Below are 22,515 nucleotides of genomic sequence, written 5' to 3'. Positions count from 1 at the left end.
ATTTTCCTACAAACGTCACGTTCGCCCACCCGAGGAGGACCTACCCCCGGGATGTCCAACGCTCCTCCGGCCCCCATTTTTCGCTCAAAAAGCAATCAAAGAAATAATCCTTTTGCACTGATAAGGAAGGAAACAATTTCTCCTGTGGCTACACTTTGAGTACACATTGCGCCCTTGCCAACCAACCAACCAACCAACCAGAACAGTGACTACCACACGACGAGCTGGCAGGTCTGGAAGTTGTCACCACCAGGCATCGACGTGCGATGCATCAGTCAGTTGTAGCTGATGGTCCACCGACCGACCAGCAGACGCGATGGAATCAGTAATGCAATTTAAAACTGAGCGAAATTCAATTTATGGGAACTCTTTCCTTCCGCTCTGCTCGGTCCTCCCATTACAATGCAATGTGGTCGGTGGGAAGCAGGATACAGTGGTTCAAAAATGACGAATGACAGATGAAATCTCGATTACTGATATGTTGTTCTAAAAATTAATAACCCAGATCCCTTGTGCATTTTTGTTTATAAATCTCTAAAAAAAATTAAGAAAAATCTAACTATTCTGAAAGATAAAAATATAACATTTAATGTCTTTTTTAATGTTTACTTTGTTAATTTTTAATTTTTAATTTTATTTCTTTTGGGGAGTTTGGTGCTTTCTCTATGGCATTTCGTTTAATTTGTTCACCGCAGACAATTAAAAATGTGAGCAAGTTTTGAGAAAAATTTTATGTATATGCCAAAATGTAGAAATATTCCATGTTAGGGGCTGTCCATTAATTACGTAAGGGTTTATGGGGGGAGGGGGAGTTTGAAAAATCTTACGCACCATACACAAATTTTTGGGTTCTCAAACAAAAAATCTTACAAGGGAGGGAGGGGGTGTCAGAAAATCGCTAAAATTCCCTTACGTAATTAATGGACAGCCCCTTACGTTCCTTTTTTATTTTATTTGTTTTTGAATTTTAAATTATTTTGGAGAGTTTGGTAAATTCTCTACGGTCTTTCGGTTAATCTGTTTACTACAAACATCCTGTTTAGTAAAATAACCTAAACAACAAACACTAACATATATTGACAACATTCATTTTATTTTATTTTTTTATTCGTTATACAAAAGAAGTGAATTTTTCATCAGACATCACCAATTTATGGTTGATTGTTATACATCTAATGTATATTACTTATTACAAGTAATCATATATATTTGCAAGTTTTGTCTACCACAAAACATGAAAATTTTCAATATTTCCCACTTTTGGTTTTTTTTTACTTTTTTGTCACTTTGTTTTTAAAATCTTGGTAAATAAAACAAATTTCTGTAGGACCCAAACTATGCTGTATGAAGGTCATTCCATATGGATTAAATAAGATGAACTATAAAAACTAAGTGTCAAGAAATGCGTCGCAATAACTCAACAAATTTTCAAAGCATTTGAAAATATCACTTTTTTATTTTATTTTTTATTTTTTACGTTATCAACAAATTTTAATAATAACTATCAAATACTACACATTCCATTTCAATACAGTCATAGTTACCAGACTGAGAAATACCATCTTTGGACCACCTAAATCTAAGCGAAAAGCCCTATTACTTGGGTAACTTATTCCAAGAATCCTTACTCGGATACTAGAGAACAGCTGTCTTGAATCCGAATTTCTGAACCATTGAGTAGTGCTGGGCCAGTGACAAAGGACAGTACCAGCAACAGCCACAGCTAAAAGGATGACAATACTCGGTCAGTGCAGCGCAAGTGGGTGGCGATGGCGACACACATTGTCGAAGGACGAGATTTCGCGTGGATGGAGGAAGGCAGACAGAGAAAGGTTCGTGCTCCATTCAAGTGATTCCATTTTAGTTGCAATCAAAGATGGATGATTGAGGAAGGGAAAATGCGGTGGTGGAAGGATGAAGACACTCATCGTAAAGCTATTGTTGGTTTTTCACTGGAGCATGGCAAAGGGAAGCATCGCTAGCTACTGCTGATGCAGTTGGTTGGCGACGCTTTGATCTTTGCAATAGTTTGCGATTTCAATTATTTCCAAGTGAGTTGGAAATGTTCCAGTTTATGAGTCCATTGTCCATTATAGCAGATGGTTTGGGTATGTGGTTGTTCAGTGATGCGAGGTGGAATGTCCATTAAGTTTCTGACAGTACAGTGGCTCTTGGAAGATTACTCGAAGCTATTCGTGAATATTCTCCTGAAAAAGATCCTGAAAAAACATTTGACTTTTTCACAAAAAATATTTATCGAATCCATGAACAAATCTGTGAAGAAATTTTTGTGGGACATTCTGAAGTAATTGTAAAAAAAAGATTTAAAATTAAGATGAATTTCCTCTAGGAGGAACTCTCAGGAGAATCTTCTCTGGAAGGAACTCCTCTGGAAGGAACTCCTCTGGGAGGAACTCCTCTGGGAGGAACTCCTCTGGGAGGAACTCCTCTGGGAGGAACTCCTCTGGGAGGAACTCCTCTGGGAGGAACTCCTCTGGGAGGAACTCCTCTGGGAGGAACTCCTCTGGGAGGAACTCCTCTGGGAGGAACTCCTCTGGGAGGAACTCCTCTGGGAGGAACTCCTCTGGGAGGAACTCCTCTGGGAGGAACTCCTCTGGGAGGAACTCCTCTGAGAGGAACTCCTCTGGGAGGAATTCCTCAAGAGGATCTCCTCTGGAAGGAACTCCTCAGGAGGATCTCCTCTGGGAGGAACTCATCAGGAGGATCTTCTCTGGGAGAAACTCCTCAGGAGGATCTCCTCTGGGAGAAACTCCTCAGGAGGATCTCCTCTGGGAGAAACTCCTCAGGAGGATCTCCTCTGGGAGAAACTCCTCAGGAGGATCTCCTCTGGGAGAAACTCCTCAGGAGGATCTCCTCTGGGAGAAACTCCTCAGGAGGATCTCCTCTGGGAGAAACTCCTCAGGAGGATCTCCTCTGGGAGAAACTCCTCAGGAGGATCTCCTCTGGGAGAAACTCCTCAGGAGGATCTCCTCTGGGAGAAACTCCTCAGGAGGATCTCCTCTGGGAGAAACTCCTCAGGAGGATCTCCTCTGGGAGAAACTCCTCAGGAGGATCTCCTCTGGGAGAAACTCCTCAGGAGGATCTCCTCTGGGAGAAACTCCTCAGGAGGATCTCCTCTGGGAGAAACTCCTCAGGAGGATCTCCTCTGGGAGAAACTCCTCAGGAGGATCTCCTCTGGGAGAAACTCCTCAGGAGGATCTCCTCTGGGAGAAACTCCTCAGGAGGATCTCCTCTGGGAGAAACTCCTCAGGAGGATCTCCTCTGGGAGAAACTCCTCAGGAGGATCTCCTCTGGGAGAAACTCCTCAGGAGGATCTCCTCTGGGAGAAACTCCTCGGGAGGATCTCCTCTGGGAGAAACTCCTCAGGAGGATCTCCTCTGGGAGAAACTCCTCAGGAGGATCTCCTCTGGGAGAAACTCCTCAGGAGGATCTCCTCTGGGAGAAACTCCTCAGGAGGATCTCCTCTGGGAGAAACTCCTCAGGAGGATCTCCTCTGGGAGAAACTCCTCAGGAGGATCTCCTCTGGGAGAAACTCCTCAGGAGGATCTCCTCTGGGAGAAACTCCTCAGGAGGATCTCCTCTGGGAGGAACTCCTCAGGAGGATCTCCTCTGGGAGGAACTCCTCAGGAGGATCTCCTCGGGGAGGAACTCCTTAGGAGGATCTCCTCTGGGAGGAACTCCTCAGGAGGATCTCCTCTGGGAGGAACTCCTCAGGAGGATCTCCTCTGGGAGGAACTCCTCAGGAGGATCTCCTCTGGGAGGAACTCCCCTGGGAGGATCTCCCCTGGGAGGATCTCCCCTGGGAGGATCTCCCCTGGGAGGATCTCCCCTGGGAGGATCTCCCCTGGGAGGATCTCCCCTGGGAGGATCTCCCCTGGGAGGATCTCCCCTGGGAGGATCTCCCCTGGGAGGATCTCCCCTGGGAGGATCTCCCCTGGGAGGATCTCCCCTGGGAGGATCTCCCCTGGGAGGATCTCCCCTGGGAGGATCTCCCCTGGGAGGATCTCCCCTGGGAGGATCTCCCCTGGGAGGATCTCCCCTGGGAGGATCTCCCCTGGGAGGATCTCCCCTGGGAGGATCTCCCCTGGGAGGATCTCCCCTGGGAGGATCTCCCCTGGGAGGATCTCCCCTGGGAGGATCTCCCCTGGGAGGATCTCCCCTGGGAGGATCTCCCCTGGGAGGATCTCCCCTGGGAGGATCTCCCCTGGGAGGATCTCCCCTGGGAGGATCTCCCCTGGGAGGATCTCCCCTGGGAGGATCTCCCCTGGGAGGATCTCCCCTGGGAGGATCTCCCCTGGGAGGATCTCCCCTGGGAGGATCTCCCCTGGGAGGATCTCCCCTGGGAGGATCTCCCCTGGGAGGATCTCCCCTGGGAGGATCTCCCCTGGGAGGATCTCCCCTGGGAGGATCTCCCCTGGGAGGATCTCCCCTGGGAGGATCTCCCCTGGGAGGATCTCCCCTGGGAGGATCTCCCCTGGGAGGATCTCCCCTGGGAGGATCTCCCCTGGGAGGATCTCCCCTGGGAGGATCTCCCCTGGGAGGATCTCCCCTGGGAGGATCTCCCCTGGGAGGATCTCCCCTGGGAGGATCTCCCCTGGGAGGATCTCCCCTGGGAGGATCTCCCCTGGGAGGATCTCCCCTGGGAGGATCTCCCCTGGGAGGATCTCCCCTGGGAGGATCTCCCCTGGGAGGATCTCCCCTGGGAGGATCTCCCCTGGGAGGATCAGGGCAGATGTGGATGAAAAAAGCCAGACGGATTCGAAGAGATGTTTCGCGAGAGTTTCTTTTAAATTTCCCGTGGGGAGGGGTTTGAAGGTAATCAGGTCATATCGTTAACACTATTCACATCGTTCATCGAAGTATTTCGACTATGGTTTCAGGAGTTTCAGTGGGTGGAAGAGAGTTTCATGGGGAGAGCTGGTCTGAAAGGGAGCAATAGAAATGTAAGCTGTAAGCGGCAATGTAAGTTTTAAAAGGGTTGGAAGAAGGGGAAGGAAGCTTGGGCGAGCGAAAAGCAAAAACGCTTTAAGAGGATAACATGTGGGGTTTCAAGGAAGGTTTCAAGAAAGGTTCTACGATGGTTACAAACAATTAAAAATAAATATTGGAAGTTTAAGGAGAGTTCCTGGAAATTTCAGGAAGGCTTCGTCTGGTGGGAATGGGAGTATAAGGGGTGGAATGGAAAGTGTAAGAAAATGGGCTAAAGGTGCTGAGGAAACTTCAAGGAGAGAAAGTTAATAACAATTGTAAAGGAGTTTTGGGCGAGTGAAAAGCAAAATGAGTCCAAGGGGTAGTCATGCGGAGTTTCAAGAGGGTTTTAAGAAAGGGTCTACGACCACTTGCGTGCGCAGCCTTTTCTTTTTTCTCACTCGTTCATTTTGTTGAACGCAAGAAAGAGCGAGATAGAAGAGGGGGCAAAGTGCCCCCTCTATTATCTGTTTCTTTCGCGTGTTTGTTTACGAGAGTGAGTGAGAAAAAAGAAAAAGCTGCGCACGCTAGAATCTACGACTGGTTCAGAGATTTGAGAGAGGGAAAGAGGAGTTCGAGAAGGGTGGATGGGGATTTCAGAAAGGTTTTATCAGGTGATAATGGGAGTGTAAGGGATAGAAGAGAAAGTGTAAAAGGGGTTTCTAGGAGAGGAACAGACAAACTCTCAAGGGGTGTTAAGAGGGGGAGGTCATAAAGGAATTGGTGAAGGAGGAGGTCTTAAAAGAGTTCAAGAGTGACTAGAGAGGCTTCAAGAGGAGCGGGTTAAAGGTGGTCGTGAAACTTCAACGAGGGTTTCAGAGATTTGTTTGAGGAATTTCAGTGGGCAACAAGAGTTTCAGGGGGTTTTAAGGAGAGCAAGGCGAGTGTTAAAGGAATTTTAGGAAGGTTTCATCGGGTGGGAATGGGAATAAAAGTGGTGAAAGGGAAAGCGGTGTATGAGGTGAGGAGCGGAACTGAAGCATTTCCAAGGAGTGTAAAGGGGGAGGTCAAGAAAAATTTTGTTGGGAGAGGATTCTCAAGAGTGCCTAAGATTTTCAAGGAACTTTATGATAATATTATGATGAAACCACGGTTCGCAGATTTTGCTGAACAGTTCATCGATTGGTCACTGCTAGCGATTTAGCACCTTAAGGGGACTGTAGATACATCAAAGGGGAAGAGAGTTAAGTGGTCAATGAATTTCAGCCGAAGAATTTTATGGGGACTACGAGATATCCACGAGATTTTCTGGGGGTTTCAAAAAAGTTCCCGTGGATGGGAACATGAGGCCAAGGGATTGCGAGCGATGCAAGAGGAACTGCAAAAGGAAGAGTAGAGGGAGTTTTAAGGGGAGTTAAAAGAAGTAGAAGGATAGTTCAAGGGGGTGACAGTAGATTTTTAGGCAAGTGAAGAGCAGTAATAATTCAAGAGGATGTCATGTGAGATTTCAAGAGGGCTTCAACAAAGATTCTACGATGGTTTCAGGCAGTATTGCGAAGTGTCAGTATCAACCAACATTTCAAGCTGAAATTGAGATAGGTAACCATAGACCAAAACAGTTGTTCGATGTTGGTCCAACAGTGGTCCAACATGCGATAATAATTGACCCGACTTTGGCCCGACATTCGATTGTCTTTCAGTGTGGCGGAAATTTGCAGGATTTTTCGTGTTTCGTGCCCAGCTAGTTATTTGAGTGACTATTCATTCAATTGACAAGGATTCGCTTTTCACTTGATAGGCACTGTGATTGAATGAAATCGTTTTGAACATGACTAGAAGAAAAAAAAATTACCGAAAAGATTTGTTGGATACTGTTCGCGTCAAAAGTTTCGGAGTAATTTGCGAAACGTAATTTCCACAGCAGTGTTTATTGTACAGCAGCTTGAAACTAAATTTATTCATATTAACAATCTGCAAACATTCTTAAAACTAATTTTATCAACTTACATTTTATAGTCTCTTTAATCCCTTTTTACCCCTTTCAGGTTATCTTCGACTGCTCGGGACTCGCTTGATGATCTACAATTCGTGACAATAATAAATGATGGATAATATCCCATTTGCAATCTTACTTACAGCTGTATCCGAAATACCCTATCTAGCTTCCCGGATCTCCAGCTCGTTCTCAATATCGTCCGCTTTCACTCAAACAAAATCTTCAACAAATTGCAAACTAAAACTTTGCACTAGAATTCACCTTTCTATTTCACCAAATTTTCAATGGCCACAATCCTACTAAATGTATAAATCATCTACTACTCTCTCTCTCTCTCTGTTTACATTTTCTGCCTGTCGGAATTCGACGACCTCAATTCGCCTACCTATCACGCACACCATACCGCTGCCCAGCTGTCACCTTCATCTGCGCCGTGCGGACGGTTGCTCGATGTTGGATTGTCCTAACAGATGCAGTTCAAACGAATGAGATGAATTTTCGCAACACTGGTTATATAGATTTGAGAGAGGGAAGTTTTAGGAGGCCTTCTGGGGATTTCAGATAGGTTTCATCGGGTGGAAAGTGGGACAATAGGGAGTGGAAGAGAAAGTGCAAGACAGGATTCTTGGAGAGTAACGGAGGAAATTTCAAAGGCAGTTAAAAATTTCTTGAGGAATACCTTAAGCCATTCCTAAAGAAATTCTTGGGAAAACTCTTGGAGGAAGCTCTGGAAAGTTTCTGGCGAAATCCCTGGTGGAACTCTTTGAGGAATACCTATAAGAATCCGTGAAGGAATTCTGAGATGAATTCCAGGAGGAATTTCTGGAGGAATCCCTGGAGGCGTTCTCAAAGAAATCCGTGGAAGACTTCCTGGAGGAATTCATAGCGGAATCCCTGGAGAAACTCCTGGAGTGCAGGAGTTCTAGGAGGAATTCCGGGATTAATTCCTGGAGGAATCTCTGGAGGATTCGCACGAGAAATCCCTGGAGAAATTCCTGGAGGAATATCTGAAGGAATTCCAGGAGAAATTCATGAAGGAAATCCTAAAGATTTCCTGGAGGTATTCATGGAGAAATTCCTGAAGAAATTTCTGGAGGAATACTTTGTAGAATTTCTGGAGAAATTCTTAAGACTTTCCTGGAGGAATTTCTGGAGAAAATTTCATTAGGAACTCCTGGAGGAATCACTGGAGGAATTTTTGAAGGAATCCCAGGAGAAATTTCTGGAGGAATCCTTTGAAAAATTACTGGAGGAACCTCTGTAGAAATTCTTGGAAGTATTTCTGGAGGAATTCTTGAATGATTTTTTTTTGAAGAATTTATGGAGCAAATCCTGGAGGAAATTCTAGAGGAATTCTTTGAGGAATTTCTGGGGAAATTCAGAGGCTTCCTAGAGGCTTGTCAGGAGAAACTGCACGATGAATTTCTGAAGACATTTATGGATGAATCTCTGGAGAAATCCCTCAAGGAATTCCTGAAGAAACTTCTGTAGAAATTCCTGGAGGAATCAATGGAGAAATCAAAAGAGGAATTTCTCGAGGAATTATCGTGAAATTTCTTCAGGACTTTCTGGAGGAATTCCTAGAGAAGAATTTCCTGAAAGAATTTTTTAGGAAATTTCTGGAGAAATGTTTAAGGCCTCCTGGAGGAATTTCTGGAGGAATTCCTGGAGGAACTCGTGGAATTTCTGAAGGAATTTCTAGAGGATTTTTCAAGGGTATTAGGGTTTTCTGAAGATATTCATGGAGAAATTCCTGGTGATATACCTGTAGGAATAGCTGGAAAAATACCTCGAGAATTATTGGAAGAATTCCGGGAGAAATTCCTTTAGAATTTTTCAAAGAAATCCGTGAAGGAATTCCTGAAGGAATCCCTGAAGGAAATCTTGGAGGAATTTTGGCAGAAATTGCTAGAGGATTTTTTGGAGGAATCTCTGGAGAAATATTTGAAGGAATTCCAGGAGAAATCCCTGAAGGCATTCCTGGAAAAATCCCTGGAGAAAGTCCTGAAGGAATCCCTGTTGGATTTCCTGGAAGTATTTACGGAGAATTTTCTGAAGGAATTTCTGGAGGATTTTTATGTGTAATTTCTGGAGAAATTTTTTAGACTTTTCCGCAGGAATTCCAGCGCAGAACCCAGCGCACGCTAGTGGCCATCAAAAAACCAAAATAAAAGGTATAAAGTTCAATGACGGTTCTCAAGGCCTCTTCAAGACTAATCGGTGGTTATCAGAATGTGGCATGGCGGGGTATCCGAAGGCCGACACGTTGTCCTCCTAGGATATATGTGCCATCCTACTTTATGTAGTTTCAGATAAATTACTGGTAGTTTTCTGCTGTGTTTAACTTTGTGTTTTGAGACTATATTTCATCTTCACTGAGCACATAACATGCTGAAGTTCTTGGAGGATCTTCAACAGTCCCATAAGTTCTATGATAGAACCAAAACCCTCTTCATTAATTTACATACATCTTAAACGTTCCTAAACTTCCCTCGATAGCCCCTTATCATAGGTTGTGGCATTCTTTAGAGTATATTTTTCCTACACCCCTTTCCTGGTTTTTTTTTTTTTCAGTATGCGTACCCGAGATTTATAAAAGAAGAGAGACGAACCAGCCAAGGGCTGAAAGTCTCTTTAATAAAGACAAATCAATCAATCAATTTATAAAAGAACTCATCTTATTAGCTTCCTCAAGATATAATAGAGCTGGATCCTAAATTCATCTTTCTGGTCTGTTGACAATCTGTACTTTTACCTCTGACAAAATAATAGAAAACATAATACACCAGGAACCTACCTTGAAACGAAAACCACAGATTCACCAGAAACGGATGCTCCAGTGTTGCCAGCAGTTCGACCTCTTTCAACACCCCTCCGAGGGCACCCCGTCCGATGCAGGCACTCCGGCTGACGTACTTCATGGCGAAGAGGTTCCCATTGTCCCGTTTCTGAACGATGCAGACCTGCGGCAAAGAGAGTGAGAAAGAAATGGGGATTGTGAGTGCGGGAAATTCCATAATTGCCAGCTAAAAAGGAAAAAGAGATGCTATCGAGATCACGGAAATTTACAGTGAAAGTAGATGCATGTGAAATAACAATCTTATGAAAAGTTCAATGCTATTAAGCAGAGCTCGGTTACATTGGGGACCTAAAGCAGCCTTAAAACCAACATTTCCGTCATGAAACCCATAATAAAACCAGAGATCCTACTACAACTGGTCGCGCAACGGATTCTGTTCACTTTTAATGTTTTTTCCCCAAGATACAATAGGAAGACTTGAAAATGTCTTGCAAACAGCACAAAACTAATCGAAACTAAAACCTCAATTATTTATTATGGTTTTGTGGCGGTTTTAAAGTTTTTCTCGAATCCACTTGTCTTAAAAATGGTACTTGGAGGTATCAAATATGAGTTTTCGTTGTTTAAAATTTGTTTTCTAAATCCAGTTTTGATCTTCGTTACCGCGATAAAACCCAAAGTAAGGTGAAATTTCTTACTTTCGTTCGACTTTCATTCAAAACATATTTTCAATTCAGTGTTGATTCCACAATTCCCTTACATCACAACGACGTCAAAACCAGACCGATCAGATTATCGGAAAACAAAGTTCCAATCCAGCTGGAAAACAATGAAAATTTCTAAACAGTCACATAACTTTCCCCTCGAGAGAGCACACAATTATTTTCAGTCGCCCATGACCCTTTTCCCCCAATGCAATGTCCTTGCAAACATCATTTAGCTCCCACACAAGGGGTAAGAACCGAAGTGCAACTTTGTCGTGTACTTTCCTTGGATGCTTCAGGGCAGATGTGGTTCACCCATCGTCATCATCATCGCCATCATCCGAGTTCTTTTCCGGAGATGGGATCAAGAGAAGGAGTGCGGAAAATTTCCAGAAGAAATTCTAAAAATAGAGAACCAATGAGGTGGCAAAATGCGGTTCTGTTCTGTGTGCTGATGCACAAGTCATCAACCAGAGCTGGAAGCTCAACTCTGGAAGGTTGACCTCTGCTTCGGTGCTTGTGCTTTGTCGATGGGTAATTGAAGGGAAGTCCAGTCACCTGTCTCAACTTTTCCAGGGATAATATTTTCTGAGGTGGTTTTATGTTTTGATTTAAAACATTCGATTTTGTTTTTTGTTTTGTTGTTTTGTTGTTTTGTCGGATGATCTTCTTTATAATCAAAATCTTATAAATTCTACTTTTTTGTACTTTAACCCAGTTTACTTACTAATAAAAGCAAGTTTATTTATTTTCTTCTCCTTTCTTCCATGTTTTTCTTTCATTATCGCTTCTATTTATTTTTACTTTCCAGTTCTTTCCATCGATTTTCCTCGAACAACTTTTTTACTAACTCAGTGCACCCCTCTTATGAACTGTGCTTCTTCAATCTCCCTCAAAGTGCAACTTCTCGAACGAACTGCTTATATTTTCCTACACAACCTTCACTAAACTAGGCAAGTAAAGCTGATTTCCATTTCTCTAGAGGTGCCGCGCCTCCGGAGCAGGAAACTCGTTAGAGCCCCAGCACGAATCACGAAGGCAAGATGAACGAACATACGTACATCCGGCTTACATGGTTTCTACCCCGGGAGGGCTTTTATCTATCATTTTCCATTCATATGCGATGTGTGGCAGCCTTGGATGATGTGCCGAGCTGATTTTCTTTCATTTTTGTTTTTTTTTTATATTTTCATCAACATGAATGCAACACAGCTTACATTGCTCAAGTGCATGTGAAATGCGTATTGACAGGAATTCTTAGTAAATGATGGTAAGCTTTGAAATGATTTTTCCATGTGAAATTTTTTACGGATTCCAGGGAAAGTTGTGTTTACTTTGATCTGATTGGAGATCAGAGCCACTTACTTCTAAATGCCTTCTTCCTTTTTATAATTCCATTCTGGATCATCTTAAAACTTCAGAGTATATAGGTATTTTGATCCATTTTCCCTGTTTTGAGTATTCTTGTCCAATTCTTCTCTGAAATTGTTTTGATTTTGACGGTAGGCAACATATAAAGAAAATTTATATCGCACTGGTAAATATAAGTTATATAACTGAGAAAAATAGGAAGAAAAGTAAAAAAATAGAAATAGACATTTTAGACCATAATAAAAAAAAGATAAACAATTTTTATAATCTGTTCTAATGTTTTCTCTTTTTTTTTAATACTAGTTTATTGCTTACCTCATGTATTGCACTATGTACTTTTATTTTGATGCTTTTTAACAGTTTAGATGGTTTTCTACGGATTTCTACTCACTTTTTATTAATTTCTTGATATTTTATTATTTGTTTCTTGATGTTTCTCGGTAAGACAATGAAAACACTTATCTTAATCTCGTTATCTCGTATTAGTCGTGTTAATTCCATCTTTCTCCTCTCATTGTTCAAAATGACTTTTCAGGATGTGTAAACCTCCTTCATTTTCGGTTTTTGTAACGATGTTTGGGTCACGAGAACAGTAGGATATTGGCCTTAGGTCTGCAATCCACCTGCACCGTGGTGGGGCTGCCACCTTAAGTATAGCTTCCGGTGGAGGAGCATTTCATATTCAGCCGTTGGGTGCCAGAACAGACGCTGTTTGAGCCGCACCTCCATGGTAAACAGACGCTCGGGACAAACCTCCTCAATCAAGCTGAAATCAGAAGGACAACGGTGCCCATCCAGGCTGTGTTAATCACCGTTGACTGATATTTATTAATCACCAACTTTTCATGCCCAGTTTTTTCTTCCAATTATTTATTTTTTATTCCTTTCTGGATCACCTTGAACCTTCCAATTTGTATAAGTATTTTTACTGATTTCCCATTTTTTTCACTGCTCTCTAAATATTTAAAGCTTACTTTCGCTTTGCTGATTCTTCTCCGGGTAATAAAACAAGTGCTCTTCTCCATTTTTTTTTTTTTTGATTTTTTTTTTTTGAAAACAAAAATCTACTTGTCTTGGCAAATGTTGTGTTGCCTCATTCTCTTTGACAATTGATGAGCTCATTTTTGCACCGTATTTATTGGTTCAATTTGGATCATTTCAAATTTACACCCAGCTTACACAAATTTTAGTATTTTTTTCTATATTTTGTTGATTTTCATCACTTTTTCTATGTATAAATACAGCAAAAATCAAGCTGTTTGTTGTATTCGTACTTGAGTTTTATTGCCTCGCCTCATTTTTATGTGTCAAATATTTAATAGAATAACAACAAATAAAATAATAAAAATAATGAAAAATCGTAGAAATCATAGAAAAAAAGAGAATTAAGCCTCGCCTCATTTTTATGTGTCAAATATTTAATAGAATAACAACAAATAAAATAATAAAAATAATGAAAAATCGTAGAAATCATAGAAAAAAAGAGAATTAAGCCTCGCCTCATTTTTATGTGTCAAATATTTAATAGAATAACAACAAATAAAATAATAAAAATAATGAAAAATCGTAGAAATCATAGAAAAAAAGTTGAAAACAACAATTGGAAAAAAGTTACATTTTTATAAGCTTTACAAATGTATTCTTTATTTTTGTATTTTACTTCTTTTATTTTTCTCCTGTGTCGCACTTCTTCATTTGATTTCTTTTTGAAATTTTAAATAACTCCCCTAAAATCTACGATTTTCAGGTAATAGAATTTTCTCATATTTTTTTTTTAAATTTTTGTCTTACTTTCGCCTGTTTTTATTATACATTTCACTATTCCAATCCACTTTTTCAAAATACTTGCCTAATTTCAATTTATTTTTGATTTATTTTTGCTCCGTTATAATTCTATAGCCATTTATGTTCCAAAATCTACAAGAGATGTTAATATTTTTCTGGTCCCTCAGTTGTTCCTTTATTTTTTTTTATTAAATTCTTGTACGTTAGCACCTTCGAGAATTCTTCTAAGGATTCCTTCAGGATTTGCTCCCGGGATTCCTCCCAAGATTCCTTCAGGTATTTCTCCCGAGATTCCTTCCAGGATTCGTTCACGAATTTTTCCTTCCTCCCGGGATTCCTTCGTCGACTGGTACCGGGATCTCTTTGAGAGTTTCTCCCGGGAATCCTTCCGGGTTCTTTCACGTGCTATTTTCGAGATTCATCAGGGATACCTCCAGGCTTTTTCCAGCTTTTCTCCCACAATTTCTTTAATCATGTCTTTCGAAATTTCGGTATAGAAATTTTTTTTACTAGTTTTTTTTTTTTAAGAATACTTTCACGCATTCTTCGGGAATTCCTTCGGAGATTTCTTCCGGGATTTCTTCATTGATTTCTTAGGGATGTCTCTCGAAATGTCATCAAAGATTTATCCAGGAATTTCATCATTGATTTATCCCGAGTTCCCGGAATTCCTTCAGCGATTATCATTAGGATTCTTTTCGGGATGCATTCACTGAACATTTCCTGGTTTTCTTTAGGGATTTCTTTAGGGATTTTTTTTTTCTAATTCTTTGTTTTGTTTAGAGAGACTTTACTGTTCTCGGCATTCGTCTCTTTTTCAAGTTTATGTCTAGGATTACTCCAGAAATTCTTTTTGCAATTCCGTTATCATTTGCTTCCGGAATTCCTTCATTGATTCCTCCCGGGATTCCTTCAAGAAATGCTTCCGGGATTCTTTCAAAGATATTTCACGACATTTTTTCAGGAGTTTCTATCGGCATTCCTCCCAGAATTGCTTTAGGAAGTTCTACCGCAATTATTTCCCGAGACTACATCAGGGATTCCTTCAGGATTTTTCCTGGGGTTTCTCCAGCGAATCATTTAGATATTTCTCCAGGGCTTCCTTCAGGGATTCCTTCCAGTGTTTCAACAGGAAATCTTTCTAGGATTTTTTTTAGAGATTTCTCCTGAGATTTCTTAAGAGATTCCTTCCGGGATTCCTCCATGCATTTCTCCCGGGATTCCTACAATAATTTTTCTTGGGATTTCTCCAGAGATTCCTGCAAGGGTTTCTACAGGAATTTCTTCGGAGATTTCTTCAGTGGTTTCTTACAGAGGTCTCTTCCGTGGATACTTTTAGTGTTACCTCTAGGATATTCAAATGAACTCCTATCCAGATTTTTTCAGCGATTGCTCCCGAATTTTCTAGGGATTCTTCCCAAGATTACGTCATTGAGTCCTCCCAGGATTGTTCTTTTAAATCTTTAAATACTGAAATTTCAAATTTCTTCCGAGAATTCCTCAGAAATTCCTCCGAAATTCCTCAGAAATTTCTTCGGGTATTTTGTCAAAAAATCTGTCAGGAGTTCTTTCAGACATTCCCTTAAAACTCCTCCAGAAATTCATCCAGGAATGCCATCAGAACTACTTCCGAAAATTCATTCAGAAATTCCTCCTGAAATTCCTCTAGTCGTTTCTTCGGGAGTTGTTCTAGAAATTCCTTCAGAAACTCCCGCAGCATTAATTCCGGGAATTAGAAGTTCCTCCAGAAATTTCTATTCAGGCAGAACTGGATTAATTCCCGCAGGAATTTGTGGACGAGTTCACTGTATAACATTTGGATGAATATCCGGAAGAATTTCTGGAGAAATTGCTGGATGAATTCATGGAGGAATTTCCTGAAGAATTTCTAAACGAATAACCGGAAGAATTTCAGAATGAATTCCCGGAAGAGTTTCTGGCGGAATTGCTCGATGAATTCTCAGGGGGAATCTCTGGATGAATGCTCGCAGAAATTTATAAAGGAATTTCAGGAGAAATATCTGGACGAATTGCCGAAAGTATTTCTGGACGAATTTCCGAAGGAATTCCTAAAGGAATTGCTTAATTAATTTCTGGTGGAATTTCTGAAGGAGTTGCTGGATAGTTTTTCGTGGGAATTTCTGGATCAGTTGCCTAAAGATATTAATGATGTTATGTATGAATTCACGGAGGAATTCCCGGAGGAATTCCTGGAGAATTACTAGAGAAATTCTTGTTGGATTACTAGAATAATCTGCTTTTGGAGTTCTCGGATGATTTCGCAGAAAAACTTCAAGAGGAATTTCAGGACGAACTTTTGGAGGAATTTCTTGAAGAATTGTTGGTGGAAATTCTGGATTAATTCCAAAAACAATTACTGGACGAAATCCCAGAGGAATATCTTGAGAAATTGTAGGAGGAATCACTGGAATAACCATAAGAATTTCTGGATTAATTCACGAGAACTATTTCTAAGAATTCCAGCAGAAATTTCTAGAGAAATTCCCGGAGAAATTTCTAGAGAAATTCCCGGTGGAATTTCTAGAGAAATTCCCGGAGGAATTTCTAGAGAAATTCCCGAAGGAAATTCTAGAGAAATTCCAGGAGGAATTTCTAAACGAATTTTCGGAAGAAGTTCTGTAGGCGTTCCCGGAAGAGTTTCTGGAGGAATTTTTGGGGAATGTCTGAAGGAATTCCTGATAGATTTTTTCGCAAAATACCCGGAGAAATTCTTAAGGAATTTCGGAGAAATTTCTTAACGAATTCCCGGAAGAATTTCTGTAGGAATTCACCGAGCAATTTCTGGAGGAATTTGAAGAATTTTTTGAAGAATTCCTGGAGGAGTTTCTTGATTAATTCTCCTTCAGAGATTACTCTAGAAACTTCCAGAAATTCCTCCAGAAATAATTCCAGGAATTCGTCCGGTATACCTCCAGAATTTCCACCAGGGCTTCATCCTTAAATTCTATCTGGAACTAATCCAGGAATTCCTCCGGAAATTTTCCAGAAATTTACTCGGGAATTCTGGCAATAAATCCAGATATTACTCCGGGAATTCTTACAGAAATTTCTCAATAACTTCCTCCAGAAATTCCACCACGGCTTCTTCCTGAAATTCTTACTAGAATTTATCTAGAAATTCTTCCGGGAATTCTTTCTGAAATTCCTTCTGAAAATCCTCTGGGAATACATCCAGAAAGTCCTTTAGGAATTCCACCAGAATTTTTTTCAGGAATTCCTCCAAAAGTTTCTTCAGGAATTCCTCCACAAATTCCTTCAGCAACTCTATCGGAAATTCCATAGGGAATTCTTTTGAAATTCCTTTATGAATTGATCCAGAAACTCCTTCGGAAACTCATCAAGAAATACTCCGGGAATTCCTTCAGAAGCTTCTCCAAGAATTCCTCAAGCAACTCCTCAGCGAGGTCCCCAGAAACTTCTCCGGGCATCTCTTCAAAAATTCCTCCGGAAAATCCTCCAGAAATTCCTCCGGGATCTCCTTGAGAAATTCCTCCGGGAAATCTTCCAGAAATTACTACTAGAGTTTCTCCAGAAGTTCTTCAGGGAATTCCTCCAGAATTTCCTCTGGGAATTCCACCGGAATTTTCTTCCGCAAATTATTCAGTGAATTCCTCCAGAAACTCCACCCGAAATTTCTCGAGAAACTCCACCGGGAATGCATCCAGAAATTCCTCTGGGAATTCCTGCAGAGCAGGGGGTATTTCGGAGAAATTTCTTGTGGGATTTTTTGAAGATTTTCCAGAGGAACTTTTCGAACAATCCCCTGAGGAATTTCTGGACAAATTTCCGATGGAATTGCTGAAGGAATTTGTGGAGAAATTCACGATGGAATTTCTGACGGAGTTGATGGAGAAATTACTAGAGGAATTCATTTATGGTTTTCTGGAGGTATTCTTGTGGAATTTCTGTGAAAATTTCTGAAGTAATTTCTTGAAGATTTCTCGAAGCAATTTCCAGAAGAATTTGTTGAGGAATTCTCCATGCAATTTCTGCACAAATTTGCAGTGGAAGAAATCATGAAGTAATTTCTGGGAGGATTGCCGATAGAATTTATGGAGAAATTTCTGGAGTAATTACCGGAGAAAGTTCAGGAAGAATTCCCGAAGGAATTTTTAGAAGAATTCCCTGAAAAATATCTGGAGGAATTTCTGAAAGAATTCCTGGAGAAATTTCCGAAGTAATTTCTGAAAGGATTCCTGTAGAAATGTTTGGAGGAATTCAAGAAAAAAATCGAGGAAGAATCCTCAAATGAATTCCTGGAGAAATCTCCGAAGGATTCTTGAAGATAACATCGAAAAAAATCCTGAAGGAATCCACAAAGAAAATTATGGAAATATCCTCAAAAGTTTTCTTGGGGAAATCCTCGAAGGAATTCCTGGAGGAATTTTCAAAAGAATTCCTGGTGGAATTATCGAAAAAGTTCCAGGATGAATCCCAAAAGATATTCCTGGAGGAATCCCCAAAGGAACTCCTGCAAGAGCTCTCATAGGCATTCATGGAGGAATGCGCAAAGGAATTCCGAGAAAAAACCGCAAAGGAATTCCTAGAGAAATCAACAAAGGAATCTCTGAAGAAATGCCTGAAGATATCCCTTAAGGAATCCCTAAAGGAATTCTTGAAGGAATCCCTGAAAGAAATTCTGGATGAAACCCTGAAGAACTTCCTGAAAGCATCCCTGAAAGAACCCCTGAAGAAATTCCTGGAGGAATCCCTGAAGGAATTTCTGGAGGAATCCCTGAAGGAATTCCTGGAGATATCCCTGAAGGAATCCTTGAAGGACTTCCTGGAGGCATACCTGAAGGAATTTCTGGAAGAAACCCTGAAGGAATTCCTGGATGTATTCCTGAAGAAAATCCTGAAGGACTTCCTGGAGGAATCTTTGAAGAAATTCCTGGAGGAATCCCTAAAGGATTCCAGGAGGAATCCCTGAAGGAATTTCTGAAGGAATCTCTAAAGGAGTTCATGGAGGAATCCCTGAAGGAATTCATAGAGAAATCCCTGAAGGAATTTCTGATGGAATTTCTGAAAGAATCTCTGAAGGAATTCATGTAGGAATCCCAGAAGGAATTCCTGGAGAATCTCCCGAAGGAATTGCTGGAGGAATCCCTGATAGAATTCCTGAATGAATCCCTGAAGGAATTTCTGGATGAATCCCTGACGAACTTCCTGAAAGTATCCCTGAAGGAACCCCTGAAGGAATTCCTGGAGGAATCCCTGAAGGAAGTTCTGGAAGAAACCCTGAAGGAATTCCTGGAGGTATTCCAGAAGGAATCCCTGAAGGACTTCTTTAAGGAATCTCTGAAGAAATTCCTGGAGGAATCCCTGAAGGAATTCCTGAAGGAATCCCTAAAGGAATCCTGAAGGAATCCCTGAAGGAATTTCTGAAGGAATCTCTAAAGGAGTTCATGGAGGAATCCCTGAAGGAATGCATAGAGGAATCCCTGAAGGAATCTCTGAAGGAATTTCTGAAGGAATTTTTAAAGGAATCTCTGAATGAATTCATGTAGGAATCCCTGAAGGAATTCCTGGAGAAACCCCCGAAGGATTTGCTGGAGGAATGCCTGAAGGAATTCCTGAAGGAATCCCTGAAGGAATTTTGGATGAATCCCTGAAGAACTTCCTGAATGTATCCCTGAAGGAACCCCTGAAGGAATTCCTGGAGGAATCCCTGAAGGAAGTTCTGGAGGAATCCCTGAAGGAATTCCTGAAAGTATCCCTGAAGGAATCCTTGAAGGACTTCCTGGAGGAATCCCTGAAGGAATTTCTGGAAAAAACCTTGAAGGGTTTCCTGGCTGTGTTCCTGAAGGAATCCCTCAATGACTTCGTGGAGAAATCTCTGAAGAAATTCCTGAAGAAATCCCTAAAGGATTCCTGAAGGAATCCCTGAAGGATTCCTGAAGGAATCCCTGAAGGAATTTCTGAAGGAATCTCTGAAGGAGTTCATGGTGGAATCCCTTATGGTATTCCTGGAGAAACCCCTGAAGGAATTCATAGAGGAACACCTGAAGGAATTCCTGGAGGAATCCCTGAATGAATTTCTGGAGGAATCCTTGGAGGACTTCCTGGGGAAATCCCTGTATGATTTTTTGGAAGAACCCCTGTAGGGCTTCCTGGAGGTATCCTTGAAGGAATTTCTGGAGGAATCACTGAAGGAAGGAAGAAATTCATGGAGGAGTCCCTGAAGGAATTCCTGGAGGAATCCATGAAGGACTCACTGAAAGACTTGCTGGAGGAATCCCTGAAGAAATATCTGGAGGAAACTCTGAAGGAATTCCTGTAGGAATCTCTGAAGGAATTCTTGAAGGAATTCATTGAGGAATCCTTGAAGGAATTCCTGGAGGAATCCCTGAAAGAATTCTTGGAGGTATCCCTGAAGGAATACCTGAAGGACCTCCTGGAGGAGTCCCTGAAGGAACTTCTGGAAGAAACCCTGAAGGAACTCCTGAAGGAATCCCTGGAGGATTTTTTGGAAGAATCCCTGAAGGAATTCCTGGAGGTATTCCTGAAGGTATCTCTGAAACAAAGTCACGGAGAAATCCCTGAAGGCATTCCTGGAGGAATCCCTGACGGACTTCCTGGAGGTATCTCGAAGGAATTTCTGGAGGAATCCTTAGATGAACTCTTGGAGGAATCGCTGAAGGATTTCCTAGAAGCATCTTTTAATAAAAATCGGAGAAATTCTCGAAGCTTTTCGAAGTCGAATTTGTAAGCTTCCTCGACATATATCTGGCAAATGGAATGCTGTTTGAAGCAGAAATTTGGAAATCTTATCAAACCAATTTCTACTAGTGATCATTCAAAATTTCAGCTTTGTACAGCATTCCGGTTACCATATATATATATATATATATATATATATATATATATATATATATATATATATATATATATATATATATATATATATATATATATATATATATATATATATATATATATATATATATATATATATATATATATATATATATATATATATATATATATATATATATATATATATATATATATATATATATATTTTTTTTTTTTTTTTTTTTGGATCCACACCATAGACTTATTTTTTTTTTAGTGAAATGGAAAGGGGGATGGCTGAAATGTTGTTAATTTTGTTGAAACTTGACTGTTGATATCAATTTTTTATGAACATTTAAATTGTGAGACACCTTGGGCGTTGATGGGTTGTTATCTTTTTTTCGAAACCTTCTTAAATGTTCCTCTATTATTTTTTAAATGCAGATTCCTCTGATTGTTCGCTGCTTTTCCTTATTACTTTCCTGTTTCATATCCATTTCTCTGTTTTTAGTTTGTGATTTCTTCCGAACTTAATGTTTCTAAGCATCACCTTTTTCTTCAATATATCTCGGTGTCGACCGTACACACTTAATTCAGATTGCCGGGATATCAGCATTTTTTCAAACTTCTGCCGAGATTCGCACAGCCGAGCAATCAGCAAACAATCATTTTGCCGGGATCTCGGCAATTTTGACAGTTCATTGCTGATAGTCGGCAATCGTTTTGCTGAGAATCAGCTAACAATCGTCACTTTTTGCTGAGATACCAGATAAAGATTTTGCTGAGCAGACGGCTGTGCGCGATTTTGCCGAGCCCGCGAATCTGTTTTGAGTGTGTAACTGACATTGAAAATCGAAAGGCTGATTTCGCTATAAAGATAGCTTCCGAAAGACAACATAATCTTCTGTAAACTTCATCAGCCCGTTATTGCAAAGCCTGCGGTAAAACTGAGCAGTTTTGAATCTCATCTTCCAGTATCAGCCTAGTAACTTTTACGCTCGGTAACAACATGCTGAAACCAAAACGAAAACAACCTTGGCAACCATTTCCTGTTTTCCGTTTGAATAATACAGCGCAGCGGATCAACAAAGCAAAAGTCCATTGAGGACCATCTTTATCTAAACAGTATTGGGCGATTCCTCGTCAGTCATTCAGTTGGTGGATTCTGATCAATTGCATTAAAGTTTATAAAAAAGAAAAAGGGAAAGACATTAGAACTGAAAATGATTACCAATATCTCTTTCAAAATTAGCTAGAAAACATTTCCTTAAAATATCATCAAATCGCCCAATACTTCCACTTCCTGATAGGAGTCTAAACCCACAGAAAGAGAAAACACCGGAGGCCACCACGACGACCGCCTTTCTTTTGATGTCGTCTGCTTTCGTCGACAGTGCAGGCAGGCTCTCGTCACCCGTGAATCCAAACGAAGCCGTTGTTGTCTGCGGTGGAGAAATAAAGCCAATAACGAGAAGAAAAGCTCCTTGGCTGTTTGGCTGGCGCTGGAGCTGTAGGGGAAAAGCCTAGATTTTTCTTCGAGATTTCCGCTTCAATATCGGCTTCTGATGGGGAACCACTGGACGAGCGGCGGTGTTGAGGCTGGGGCTGTTTACCTCCCGCACAAATCGAGAAGGATTGTAAATATTTACCCACTTTTCCAATCGGTTCCCAGCTGGTGGTGAAGGAGTCGAAGAAGTCGTAGATAAAATAAAATGAAAAAAGGGGAAATCTCACAGACCTTTCGATCTTTATCTGATTGAGAGAAAGCCGATATGGCTGGTTTGGTTTTCCTAGCATCCTTTTCTAGCTAAGATAAACCTTATCTCGGATGGAGAGCTATTAGAATGAAGCCAAAACACGACATCGCCATCGAAAAGGGTGGAAAGGACAAATTGACGTGTGTTGGATTCGAAAAAATAAAGAAAACTATAGAGGCAGTATTAAAGAATCGATTTTTTAAAAACGAACCGCAAATTCTCCAAAGTAGACTAAAGCATCTACTTCAGAATATGTAATTTATTAAATTAACAAGAATTACACCAAAGATTTGGGCAAATTTTGCCCAAAATGTTGAAAATATTTTCAGATGAAACCTTGCTCCTTCCTCGACACGT

The 22,515-nt window shown here is 40.8% G+C and overlaps 1 protein-coding gene across 1 annotated transcript in view; it reads right to left on the bottom strand.

Moving 5' to 3' along the window:
- Positions 1-22,515, bottom strand: part of LOC109401821 (serine/threonine-protein kinase 32A) — a 551,348-nt gene that overhangs the window by 228,538 nt on the left and 300,295 nt on the right. Inside the window, exon 4 of the mRNA XM_062844769.1 lies at positions 9,723-9,888. Within this exon, the coding sequence (XP_062700753.1) occupies positions 9,723-9,888 (166 nt within the window). The remainder of the gene's footprint in view (positions 1-9,722; positions 9,889-22,515) is intronic.

Source organism: Aedes albopictus, chromosome 1 (genome assembly GCF_035046485.1).
Source record: "Aedes albopictus strain Foshan chromosome 1, AalbF5, whole genome shotgun sequence".
NCBI lineage: Eukaryota > Metazoa > Arthropoda > Insecta > Diptera > Culicidae > Aedes > Aedes albopictus.
This window is presented reverse-complemented; position numbering and strand designations above follow the sequence as displayed.